This window comes from Lemur catta, chromosome 3, assembly GCF_020740605.2.
Source record: "Lemur catta isolate mLemCat1 chromosome 3, mLemCat1.pri, whole genome shotgun sequence".
Taxonomy (NCBI): Eukaryota; Metazoa; Chordata; class Mammalia; order Primates; family Lemuridae; genus Lemur; species Lemur catta.
Window position 1 is genome coordinate 55,878,935 of NC_059130.1, and position 14,419 is coordinate 55,893,353.

At 37.7% G+C, this 14,419-nt stretch overlaps 1 protein-coding gene across 1 annotated transcript in view; it reads right to left on the reverse strand.

Moving 5' to 3' along the window:
* Positions 1-14,419, reverse strand: part of LRRC8C (leucine rich repeat containing 8 VRAC subunit C) — a 77,049-nt gene that overhangs the window by 30,147 nt on the left and 32,483 nt on the right. Inside the window, exon 2 of the mRNA XM_045547568.1 lies at positions 922-1,063. Within this exon, the coding sequence (XP_045403524.1) occupies positions 922-1,059 (138 nt within the window). The 5' untranslated portion in view covers positions 1,060-1,063. The remainder of the gene's footprint in view (positions 1-921; positions 1,064-14,419) is intronic.

Consider the following 14,419-nt stretch of genomic DNA (forward strand, 5'->3'; position numbering starts at 1 on the left):
TCTGCCATGGTCTCACTGGGCACATTCTCCCTGGGTGATTCCATTCACAGGCATGGTGCCAACCCACGCTGATGCCCGATCTGTGGCAGTCCTATTGACGGTTTCCCAAAGAGTCACATTCTTTCTCACATCATGACTTACAGTCTTCTTTTCTCTTCTGGCACCTTTTCCCACACCCCCGCTTCCTCTCCCTAACTTCAGCTGGCTCTGAAGTTTTAAATGAACCATCACCTTTTCTGTTGTTCCCAAGCTAAGTGTCCCTCCTCAGCACTCCCTCAGTGCCTTGAGGACACCTCTATCGTAGCATAACACAACTTCTTCTGATTGCTTGTTTATTCAGAATGAACTCTAGAATGAACTGTTTAGAGATATCTGTGTTCTTAAAGTATAGTGCCTGGCACATAGCAGGTATGCAGAATGTATCTGGATTCAATATATGAATACATAGCATCTCTATAAAATAAATTTTGGTTGGGTTACTATTTAAGAACTAAACATTGGGTAAAATCAGTATCTTGTCAAAATGCTAGTTCTTCCAGAAAATCTTATCAAGGGTAGGGGTAAAAAGGGAAGAAAAACAAAAAGTTCCATTTGGCAATATATATGGCACTGGGTACACATAACTATATTTCACTCTAAAGCCAACTTTGAAAGATAAGGGCTCCCCTTTGATGTTACTAACATCAAACAGTACTTGACTACAGTTAACTGCTCTTTGGGCTCATTGAAATCTTATAAGTATCATCTTTATTAAGAAAGTTCAGTGAGTAAGTGTTTCAGGCTCCCTGCCATGATCACAAATATGATATATAAATAGAGAAGAGAAACTAATATTTACACAATTAAAAATCACACAGAAGAGGTCTCATTGACTTGGTGTCTTGCTCTGGCCCACAGTCTGCCATGGGTCTAGGCACCTACCTGTAAAGTGCATCCAAACACGCCGATCATGAGCATGGCCACCGAGAGGTAATCAGTAAACACATCCCACCACGGCTTCAGCACCCGGAAGGCAGGCTGCTGCTCAGAGAACTGCCGGAATTCTGTCACAGGAATCATGTTTCTGGGAAAAGAGAGATTACTGGTGAATTAATTTATCATCAAGTACAATGTACTGCATCGTTACCAGCATTTGAAATGAGGCTTCAACCCATCAGCAGCAGAGGTCTGAATTAGTGCAGGAGCTGTCAAGGCACGTCAGTGTTTCAAGGAGCCATTGAATAAAACCACTAGTTGAGGAAATACTTGGAAACACATGGAAAAGGCCAAGTACCTTTACTGATTTGTTGTCCAGTAATTGGGTTCCCTGTGTGCCCCATGTGGGACAAAGAGACCCGGGCCAGAACAGTTGCCAAGTCCCAGTTATTTCCTGGACCCTTACTTCCTCTAAACAGAACACAAAGATGCTAGAAAGAATAGAGCTTATCTTTTCAAATACTTTTGCTATTTATCTTACCGTCTTGGGTTATTGCTTTAAACCATTTTTTAAGTGTCCTTTCAGCATTCATGTGTGTTAATTCTTTACTGAGCCCTATTTATAAAGCATTTGGCTTGCTCCATGGGGAAGGAAAACAACGTTGCCATGCGCTCCTTGTCTTTTAAGAGGAAAGATCTTATTGATGGTGGTGGGGGGCGTGGGGAGGACCCAATTTCTCTTGCCTTTTTTTGTCTCCATGCTCGTGTCTTGATTTCTTTTCTCTATTTCCTGTACTTCTCATGTTTCACTCTGAACTTCAAACTTATCCTGATTTTCTCTGAGAAATAATTTTGCCCTGGCAACTCCTTTCTCTCTATAAATGACAGAAGAGAAATGAATCCGGCACACCTGAGGCTCTGGGAAAACGGGAAAAGAGGTGCATCCTTTTCTTGGTTTGCATTCTCCTTCCTCACTCCTCATTCCCACTGCCTTTACTGGGATCCAGGACTTCAGGTTAATGAACCTGCTAGTGTGAGAAGAAATATTCTTTATCTTATGGCGAGGAATAAGGGTGGCCAATGAGGGCCAAAAGGAAAATTTCTCTCCCTTCTACCTTCTTTAGATCCAATAGTGTAGTTCTCTACGTATGTCCTTGTTATTTAGTCCTAATTAAAGAGGCAGGGGAAAGGCTCCATTTGCTGCTTAGTCTCCCAAGTCTTGTTGGTTTCATGAACCTCTCTTCTCTGATACTGAATTAAGAACTGTACAATAAACACCCCAGATAAAAGCAAAGCCTCTTCTTTGAATTCATTGGTGGTTATAGTTTCAAAACTATCATAATGTCATCCATTGTCTTGCTGCTTTATGACTTTTTCTTAAACAATAGTTTGTCTTCCTTTTGGATTTGTTCTTTAACACAATGTTGAAAATTTCAACTGTGTGATGATGATCTTCTCCCCTATGACTTACCTACTCAACACCTGTGCAGCATTTGATACGATTTCTTCATTTTACCAAAACACAACTTAACTCCACTAGGATGCAAGCTTCTATGTAGTATGCATATGTGTGTCCTCAAAACACATAATGCAGACAAACTCAACAAGCTTAGTAAATTACTTTGCATGTTCCTAGTGTCATTAAAATTTCAGACTAGTCAAATTTTGATTTTCCTGACACTTTACGGCCTCTTTTCTTCTCAATGAATCATTACAGTCTCATTGCCCCAAATGTTTGCTAGTCACAGTTGTTTCAGCAGCAGTCCCAAATGGCACTTACACATCTTGACTTCCAAAAGTTCTGCTTCAAAAGGTACTGTCTCATTCTGTTTTGCATCCCCATTACTTACCACAGTGCCTGAAAAACAAGAGGCTCTGAACAACTGTCTATTATATAAATGAATGAATAAATTCAGATGCTTATTCGTGGAACAAAGCTCATCCAACTCAGATTTAGGGTGACCCTAATTAGTTGCAGTGACAGTGATAATCAGCAAACTATCTGTGCTATAGTCTTGGTTGTTTTCTATTCCATAATAAGTTCCTTTACATCTTGAAGGAAACTGAGCTTGTTAAATTATCTAAACGAGTGACAATTTCAGGAATAAAGTGCTCCAATGTAGAGCAGTGAACCTCAAACATTTTGGTCTCAGGACCCTTTCATGCTCTAAAATGTAATGACAAGAATCCCAAAGTGTTTGTAAGTTATACCTACAAATACTTACCATATTAGAAATTAAAACAAAAAACATTTTAAAATACACAATTCATTAAAAATAAACATTACATTAACATATATTATGAAAAATGACTATATTTCCCCCCCGCCAAAAAAATTAGAGAGAATGATGGCATCGTTTTACATTTCTACACATCTCTTTAGTAATCTGGAATAATATACAAAACAACTAGATTCTCAAATCTGTTTCTACATCAATCTATTGTGATATACATTGTTTTGGCTGAAGTTTATAAATCAAATGCAGCCTCACAAAGACATATGGTTGGAAAAGGGAGAAGTATCTTAATAGGCTCTTTGTATCATTGTCGATATTCATTTTTGATACTATACCAAACCTTGACTAGGTTAATTACAATATGGAATCTGGATACTATATTACAGAACTTTTAAACTCCGTTATATTAAAACTCATTAGTCTACTTTGTACTTTGAATGGATATTTTTACCCATGTAACATCATGCATTGGTAATTTAGAAAATATTGGATCACTAAGTTATTAAGATCTTCTAAATGTTGACACATTTCATAATAAAATATTAAAAAATCACAATCATTAATATCATCACTGCTATCATCAGAAAAATGTTTAAGTATTTGGAAGCTGTCAAGCTCATGGTGGTGAATGCTAGTTTTCCAGAATTCTGTCACTTGAAATTTTGAATTTTATCACTGTCAACAAATATTATTATTCTCTTTGAAGTGTCAGGCTCACTTCATTCATTTTTGAGGACACATATGTCACATACTCAAATTTGAATAATCATTTGTTTTATTCAAGTAAAAGTGGTGTGATATGATAAAGTGGCTAACTCAAATTTCAACTCCAACAGTCACACCAGGGCTTTGCCTTGAGCTCACCATTGTACTTTGGAGTGCAGCAGAAGTGCTTTGTGTATTCTTCCCATTTCATCATGTAGTGTATTAACAAAACATGCAATCCAGGGTTGAGAGTTAAAATAATAATTTCACTGCTTCAACAAGGAATTTATGTGAAACTTGGTTTTTTATCAATTGCAAGTGTGTACCAGTAAAGAATACAATCCCTTCAGTACAATCTGGTGCCTCTATCTTGAGTAATGTCAAGGCACCTAACCCACCATTGCTTTAGTACCATCAATGGAAAAGGAACAAAACATTTTAGCATTATAATTATAAAATAGTTTTGACCTTGTGGGGCCCTTTAAACAGGTTTAGGTTACCAGACTTCCATGGAACACACTTTGAGAACCACTGAGGCAGAGGGACACTGTTTCTTTATCTATAGTTTTACTTGAGAAAGCAAAGGCCTGGGTACTCACAACAGGTGAGGTTTTCTGAGTCCTTGGCCGAGTTGCCTCACAGGGGTCATGATTTAAACATGTTAAATAAAGTCAAACTAAGGAATCTAAGAAACTTAAGCATTATCTTCTGCTTCTTAATATTCGCACAGCCTAGTTAAGAGGGATTATGAGATTTTGTTAGAGTAACAGCTGGTAAAGATGGCGAAGCCTTTTAGTGTCATAGCACAACTCTTACCACGCTTAAACCCTTGAGTTAGTGCGTATGTATGTACATGCATATGTACATGTCCACAAACATGTATATATACCACATACAAGTGTACATATACAGATGTAATACACAGAGACTTTATCGATTTAACATATTACAAGGCCCCAAGTCAACATCCAAAACAGCATTAATCCTTAATATTTTTGATGCCAAAAGGGGAATAAGGGGGAAGTTGAATAAAAACTCCAAAACTAAAGAGAGGGTAGATGGTCCTTTGGCTGCTTAACTGAATTTTTTTTTTTTTGTATTTTTCTTTCACAATTTCCAGCACTTCTGAAAATTCATGCATTTCAGTGATAGCCACACTTGATTGATTTTTCTTTTATTACTACCCCTGTCATTTTCCAAGTGATCTGTGACAATTTCAAGAGTTATCATTTCCAGCCTAGGGAGCCATTCTGAATAATCTGCTGGCTTTAAATAGTTAGGGAGCTAAAAATTAATCAGCATAATTTTACTTCTATTTAAACATTTTTTCTATTTTAGAAATATAAATGATTATCCTTATACCTCCTCCAACCCCAATTTTCAACTTACTATAAAAGATTTTAGTTTATCTTATTAGTAATGTCTTTGGAAATATGGCATTTCAAATTAAATAAACAGATTCTGGTATCCTGATTTTTTAAATGTAAAATTTTACATTTTTTCTCTGCTTCTATAGCCTTTGGTAGAAACCCATATGCATTTTCTTATTTAAAATACTTACTACAAAAACCCCAATTTAATGGCTGTATATTCTATACAACTTTACTCCTCAAAGATATCATATAATTCTTTGGTGACGTATGTTGGTAAAGTTAGGTGCCAACAGAGTTTCTTATTTCTTTCATTTATGTGGCTCTTCTTAAAGCAATATATCCTTATCCCTCCCCAGGGTAATTTTAGTGCTTTCTTGTCTAGAATTAATCACACAGAATGTATTCTACTCTGTTTATCAACACATGACCTAAAGAACATCAAACTTACTTTCCTTTGATTCCAACCTGATTGCTAACACTGTTCTATGGCTATCAGGTAGGTATTGCTAACATTTATTTTGTTTCATATTTTTCTGAGAGTGGATAAATGGCATCACCTTTAGACAGCACAATCATATATCATTCAAGGAAATCAGGGTCAATTCCAAATGATGACAAGTATCATATCAATACCCAAGTGAGTAGCCCCTTTTATTTGATGAATACAAATAATTTAATAATTTGTGAGCACATGAAATATGAATTCAACAGAAAAGAAACTTACGTATTGTTCATCTGTGTTGCTAAATCCAATGGACAGTTCTCATTCCTCATCTTATTTTATTTGTCAGCAGCATTTGACATGATTTGACCATTCTCACTTGGCTTTTAGGACACCACAGCCTTATGGTTTTCCTCCTACTTTCCTGGTGATTTCTTTTTCTACTCCTTTGTTGTTTCCTCCTCTTCTCCGTGACTTCTTACTTTGGAGCCCCAGTGCTTAGCTTTTGGTCCTCTTCCCTTCCCTAACTCATTCAGTCCCCTGGTGACGGCATCTGATCTCAATGCTTTCAGTACTATCTAAACTGAACACTTCACAAATTCACCTCTCCACCCAGACTCACAGATCCAACTATCTACTTGACATCTCCTCTCAGATATCCACCAGACACATCAGACTCAGTATGTCCCCAGTCTACTCCTGTCCCAGTCCCTTACTCCCCGTCCCCACAGCAAAGCCCTACTCCAATTGCAGCTTTCCTAGCTCAGTAAATGGCAACTCTTTCTAGTTGCTTAGGCCAAAAATCTTGGAGTCATCCTTGACTCCTTTCTGTCTCTTATATCCACATTCAATCTGCTTATTATATTTTTTAAGGTATCGCCTCTCTCCTTCCAGAAGAATGTAAGTTTCATGAAAGCAGAACTTCATTTCTCAATTCTGTTTTGTTCACTGATGTATTGCAAGTACCTAGAAAATAATGCTTGGCACATATTAGACACTCGATATTCAATGAATAAATTAGTGAATATGTAGTAATTTTAATGAAGAAAGGAGGTGCAGTTGCCTTCAACTTTAGAAATAATAATTACAAAAGCAAAGTGTATGTCTGAGGAACGTCATGGTAGGAAGGTCCCACAGTGCAGGGCCAGGACATTAGCACAGCCGAAGCCAGTATGGAGAAGTGCAAAAAAGGAAGAGCACAGAAGTGCCATGCTTTTAAATTTATAGGTTCTTCTCAGTTGTACTCAAAGGCTCCACAAATCAAAATAAAGTCATCAGGATATGCTCAAAGCATCAGTTACAAAACAAACTGCTTTTCTTCTGGCAGTGCAAGGGTGGAAATAAAAAGCAAGAGAATAAAGCCAAATTTTCCCAATTCCATAAAAATTATATCTTTCTCTCTTGGGAGAGCATGACTCTAGATTGTGTTTTATTATATAGTTGTGGTGCTCATGACAAAATATTTCTAGAAAGATCCACTGAAGAAGAAAATAATTATATGTTTCTATAGACATGTATTTCACTAAAAGAGAAAATCATAAATGGGTTATAAAATTTTAGAACCTGAAAGGGACAAAAGAGATCATTCAGTCCATACCCCTCGTTTAGTGGAGTGAAAAACTTGATCCAAGAGAGATTAGTTGACTTGTCCAAGCAACACAGCTAGCGGTAAACCAAGACTTCTGACCAAATCTTTTCCTTCCTCTAGAGCTCTTTGCTAATGCCACACGATGCTGACTAGACTTAAATAATCTATTAATATAATATGCTCAGAAACAAATAGTTTATTCATTTGTTTATTTATATTTTGTAGAGATGGGGTCTCACTATGTTGCCAGGAGCACTTGAGGCCAGCAGTTCACTATGTTGCTGGCCTTAAGTGCTCCTCCTGCCTTGGCCTCCCAAAGTGCTGGCATTACAGGCATGACCCACCACACCTGGCCAACAAATCATTTAAATAGAATTTTTCCAATATTCAAATTTCTCTTTTCATGCCCCTTATTTGACAATATAAAATAAAAAATAGTAAATGAATATTAATACATTTAAATTATTCTTAAGCTATATTGCCCTGGAAGCATCATAAAATGAGAGAACTCTTGACTCAAAGGAATCTCAGGAGGCAAGTCGAACTTGCAACAAAATGGATACTTCTGTGTTATCTTCTCCTTAGATTTTTCTATGATGTCATATGTTCAGTTAATGGTCCAATTACATATTTGGAAAGTATTCAAATTAAGCTTAACCTGTTTTTCTAAAGGTGGTGGTGTAGGGAACAAAAATTACTCCTACCTAGACATTCCAGTTCTCTCTTAACCAATGAGGATATTATCCCTTTTATGATTATATTCTTTTTAAAAACCATCCTTTTAATCCTGTGTACTTGTGGCTGTACATCTTAATGCCTCTGTTGTACACGCTCATTTCCACAGTTATCTTTATCACATTCATAGGCCTTTGAATCCACTAAAAGTTTCTTATATATTATGATCAGTAGCTGCTTTTTCTCTCCAACAAGCATGATTCACTTTCACTCACTTATGTGCTTGCTGTAAATTAAATATGAGAGTGAATTATATGTCAGGCACTGTGCTAGGTGCTGAGGGAATGGCAATAAACAAAATAGACAAAGTACACACCCTTGCCCACATGTACACTCATGGAAGAATATTCATTAAAGAAATTCCTATAAAAGCATGAATTGAAATTGCTCTTCTTTATAAATAGGACTGACTATTATTTCCTGTGTCACTGGTGCATTTAAATAGATTGTTACAGTATTTTTGTTTCACTGAGGATACTGTTCATATCTTGTTTATCTCTGTATCTTCTAGAAAAAGCACAATGTCTCAGAAGAGGCCCTCAATGCATATTTATTAAATTGAAATAGACTTTCACACTCATACACATACACGTACCCAATTGAGCATTTTGTAGTGAGGACCAAACTCTTGTATTTTGTTATTATCTCCTTATATTAATATAAAGCTTGCTATTGAAATAAATAAAAGGGAGACTATTATCATATAGCTCCATATTATAAATAATGATTACTCAAAGAACATCCACTACTGAAGAAAGTGTTTGAGATGAGGAAAGAAGTCAGGAATAATTTATAATTTCAAAGTTAAGGATCATTGAAATTTTAATGCACAATGTTCTGTCATCAGTGCTAAAGAGGATGTCTTGATCAATAATGTCTTGTTAGGTCTTAGCTTGCACCCAAGGAAATGGCCACATGTTGTGATCCCCTTGTCAGAACATTACCCTATGAAGAAACAAGTGATAGAAAACAGATCTAAGCATAACGAAGTCTCGTTAACAATATAATGATTTGGAATACTGTACTTCTAAATCTTGCTGAGATCTTGAAAGAAGGCTTTAATTTCTTTGAGCTTTTTGTCAAAAAGCTTCAGCTACTTCTATATGATATTAATAATTATGTAATGTTTATTGTACACATTTCAAGTACATTTAAATTCAGAAATCCTTTCTGAAATGAGGCTAAGCTATTATCTAATAGTCTTTTAAAAACTGAACATAAAAGATAATCATCAATTGTTGGTCACTCTTTTCCCTACCTTGGTTACTTTGAGTGCACCCACAGTCTCTCTGAGAAATGGCTCAGCTCTCTGCATCCTACTGGCCTTCTTGACTATCTCCTTGAAAACAGAACAGTCTTCCAGAAGTGATAGTGTATACATATCTCCCAGTAGGATCCTAAACTCTTGAAAAGGCTGTGTGTTTCCCCTCAACTTCTCAATATCATGGTTCAGACAAGGTTTATCCCATCACCTTATCAGTCTCAACATCCAGTAACTAAGACTAGGATTCAATTGAGTTACTCTGTAATGATTGTTTTGAAGAATATTGATTCCTTCCTTCAGTGGACAAAAGGAGACTGAAGTTTATCTCCAAAAGTTTTACCCCTTGAGCCAAGAAGGCAGACACACCATGAACATCCAGTTCAGTGTATGACAGAGAATCCAGGCAACACAAGTGCCAGCGAACCCATCTACCTGGAATGCTGCTTTCCTTCTGACAAAGGGATAGCGAGGACAGGAAGGTGGAGAAGGCAGAAAGACTCCTGCCCTCCAAAACATTAAAACTAAGTTTCTTGTTTATTTTTTAACTTCTGCAGTTTAGAGTAATTTGAAAAGGCAGGAGTCACCTTTTATTTCATATTTCTCGCTTTGGGGCTCAAAAATTGTGGAGCTGAAGTGAATTCTTAAGATTGCATAGTGGGAAAGCTGTCTTTTCTGTTCTGACAGGGAGTTTAGCATGTTTTCCAAATATCTTTTTACAAACGTAGATGGTAGACTACTAGTACCTATACAAACACCCAAACAAAAGTGTGACAGGGAGACTAAAGTAACTTTTTTTTTGAGACAGAATCTTGCTCTGTCACCACGTATAGAGTACAGTGGTCTCATCATAGCTCACAGCAACCTCAAATTCCTGAGCTCAAGGGATCCTTCTGCTTCAGCCTCCCATGTAGCTGGGACTACAGGCATGTGCCACCATGACCAGCTAATTTTTTCTATTTTTGGTAGAGAAGGGGTCTCGCTCTTGCTCAGGCTGGTCTCAAACTCCTGACCTCAAGCCATCCTTCCACCTCGGCCTCCCAGAGTGCTAGGATTACAGCCATGAACCACCGTGCCTGGCCTACTAAAGCAACTTTTTGCCAAAAACTTTCCCACTTGGTTCTTTTTTTTTTTTTTTTTTTTTTTGAGTAGAGGTAAATTTAAAATTTTTCAGCTATGTTAAATACAACAACTAGGAAACCAAGCAATACTACTCAGGAGACAAGAGACTGGTGTTTCAAGTGACAGATTGAAAGACCAATGAATTTAGAGCATGATCGTTTTTGTCTTCCTTTCTTATTAAACTAATCTTTATAGGAATCTACCATTTAAAATTTCACTTCTAGAAAGGATCAGGGACTATGAAAAGTTTGATAATAGCAGAAAAACACTAACTGCTGAATAATTGTCTTTGGGGCTTTCAAGAAGGCTGTTGTCCATCTCATGCCAGCTCTTTATTTGTCTTTCCCGTTGGATGTGCTCAGTAAATCCATGATGGAAGGAAAAAGTTCAGATCCTCCAGCCTCCAGGAAAAAACAACTCTGCAGGAGGAAATCAACAACTATGAAACTTCCATCATAAGAGTATTAAAACTGACATGAATGCACCTAAAAATTAGAATATTGGGGTTTTGTCCATCCAGCCAATACATATTTAATGCAAGGCTTTGTGTCTAAAGGAAAAATAATTATTGGGTTTGGCTCTAAGTTTAACATATTGATTTAATGGCCATTTTTTCCAAGTTAGACATTTTATGAGTTCCCTCTTCCAAGTTTTCTTTTCTCACAGCAAAGATAAATAAAACCGAATGTGAAGACATTCGATACTCCTAGAGTCACACATTCTAGAAGCTGAGGGAGGGCATAAAAGGTTTCTTTATATGAAAGCTCTAGGGGGATATGGTCAAAGGCTACTGGCCTCTCAAATCTAGATTGTGCCAAAAATCTATATGAAAAAAATTATTGTAAAATATGAATCATTAAAATATGTTTCTGAAGATGAATACATTCTTTAATTTAAAAAGATAAAACAACTAGCCCCCTCAAAAAGAAATAATAAAACTAGGTGGAATACATTATGTGATAGCAAAGGCCAATGATCTATGTGGATCCTGAAAAGTCATTACAAAAAAGATATAATAGTGGCAGGTCCTTGTGGTGCTAATCCTACAACTAGAATGTTCTTTCAATCCCCCCTTGCTTTGCAAACTCCTATGCATATCGCAGACTGAGACTAGTATTCCATCTACAATCTCCCTGCCTAGGGGAAACCTAGCATTTCAGGCTCTCGTGGCCTGTGGATGTCCCTTGATGGCCCTATCACAGACAGCATTTTCCACTCCCTTGTGTTCTTGGATTAACGTTGGTCACCCCTAGACTACAAGCTCCAGGAAAGCAGGGATAATTTCCATTCTGTTCATCATTGTTCTCCCAACACCTCACAGTATTTGGTACATAATAGTTGTTGAATATCTATTCATTGAGTAAATAAATGAATAATTAAAAACAAAATTACAAGAATGGTCTAAATGTAAGATCTTGGATTTATTAATTTGAATCCTTTCTCAGTAAAAAGAAAGTAGATTAAAAAAAAAGAAATTAAAGCCCATTAGCTAACTTGGAAGAAGAAAAAAAGCAGTGCCTTGTTTTTTTTTTTCCTCTGTTGCCCAGGCTGGAGTGGTCAGTGGCACAACCTCAAACTCCTGGGCTCAAGAGATCCTCCTGCCTCCGACTCCCAAGTAGCTGGGACTGTAAGAGCGTGCAACCAAGCCCGGCTGATTTTTACCAGTGCCATCTTTATAGACAAGCTGTATAGTATTTTGAAATGGTTTACTTGCAGTTGCTATTATTAGTAAGAAAGCTGGCTGGGGGCCATATGAGGTCTTCCTGAGAAAATCATCTCAAAGATATCTAGAGCCTTGCCAAATGTATTTTTAAAAATGGTTGAAAGACCTAGAAAACAAGATATAGAGATCTAGTAGTATACCAACTTGCAGGGTGACCTCTAAAGTTGATTTCAGGACTGGTTTTGCTCAGCAACTTCATTAGCAGGATGAAAGGTATATTGAGGTGCTTTGAAGGAGCAAAACTAGCTCCAGAGTTGTTAAATTGGGAGGTCTAAATATATTAATAACAAATACTAAAACATAAAAAATTGTATAGAAAGTCCACAGGAATTCAATGCTTAGACTTAGTAGAAGAAAGCAAGGAAGAAACAAGAAAAACCTTACTTTTAAGAGTACAACACTTCAAAGATGAGAGATCTCTGGAAGTTCTGAAGAGGGATTCAGGAGTGAAGTAGATGATGTTTTGGGTAGGGGAAAACAGGCTTAGGGCCAAGGAAAAAGACAGGGCTTATGGGACAACTGGGGAGATGTTTGTTTTTATTTGTTCCATCACGTTTGATCCTCTTTTCAGATGACCCATCTTAAAAACTTAACACAGACCAATGTTTTAGGGATCTAAAAATATGGTTACATAGACATAAATTAAAATTGTTTCTGCAAAAATAAATAAGTAGGTAAATAAATGTCCCCTGAACAGACAAATGGAAATTGGTAGAAAGATAAGTTGGTTCATTTCTATTCAATGTCCTTGGATACAAGCAGGGTCAGTCAGTCTTGAGATTCTTGTGGGAAAAAAGTAGGTTTTGGGGCAGTGGAGGTGGCGAATGCTCTAGGATCTTGATTCCTGCTTGGTCTTTCCCTTTCTGGAAGCTGAGGGAGGGACACATTATCAATGGAGACAGCTACTTGTGGAGTACAAAGTTTCTCAAGGACAGATGTGGGGTCTTTGAAAGCTTTATAACCCTAGCACCTACCACACTGCCTGGTAGCTTTATTCATTCTTTCTACCAGGAACAGAATAGCTTTTATCTGCAAGGTATTGAGCTCACTAGTGTGGACAAAGCAATGAGTAAGACAGACATATCCCCTGTCTTTATGAACCTTGCATTATGGTGGAAAGACAGATGGTAAACAATTACACACAACCATTTAGTCTCAATTGTGACAAGCATGATGAAATAGAAGTTCAGGATACTCTGATAGTATACAGACGTACCTGCGCTACTGGGGTTTTAGGAAGTGATACATGCACAGAAATACAAAATATAAGTAGTAATGTTAATAGCTAGCTAGGTAAAGTTGGAGCCCAGGGGCAGGAGAATTTTCCAGAATGCAAAGTCTGCAATGTGGTAGCTTTTTTACCCCTCTTAAGACGTTTCATTTTTGCCCTCCATTACTTATTTTATTTTATTTTATTTTTTTGAGACAGAGTCTCACTCTGTTGCCCGGGCTAGAGTGCCGTGGCGTCAGCCTAGCTCACAGCAACCTCAAACTCCTGGGCTCAAGCGATCCTACTGCCTCAGCCTCCCGAGTAGCTGGGACTACAGGCATGTGCCACCATGCCCGGCTAATTTTTCCTATATATTTTTAGTTGTTTGGCTAATTTCTTTCTATTTTTTTTAGTAGAGATGGGGTCTCACTCTTGCTCAGGCTGGTCTCGAACTCCTGAGCTCAAATGATCCACCCGCCTCGGCCTCCCAGAGTGCTAGGATTACAGGCGTGAGCCACCACGCCCGGCCTCCATTACTTATTATAAATGTTCTATTTCTATTTATTTTGCATAAGGTTCTATCTCTAGAGATGCAATGCTAGGGTGGCCCGAGCTGGTCCAGATGTTCTGAGACAAAGAGGGTAACAAGTCACATGTTCTTAGATGGAATTGGCAAAATGTCACCAAGACTCACCCAAAGTCTCTTTCTAAGGTATGTATGAACATCTATCCAACACAACCTCTCTGTAGAAGCATGTAGAACTGGGCAGCTTCACATGGTACCTGGCTGTCATACGAGGCAAACTGCCTTCCAAAACATGTGAGCCGACCTCAACCCCTACTGGGTCGTCTTCCAGGTGATGCCTCAACATTAATTCAGTGTAAAAATTAATTCCGTGTAAAAATGCCCCAAAGCTCTGGCTCAGTAGTCCATGTTTAGTACTGAGTTCACAAAATCCTCACCACGAGGGGGCTGCTCAACAATTTCGGGAGACTGAATACAAGCGGCAACAGTGAGGGCCAAAGACTGCTTTTCTCCCCCTGCATCTGTCCAAGCACATGCCAGCCTGCCATGTAGTCACCTCACTCAAAATCCATCTAGAATTCC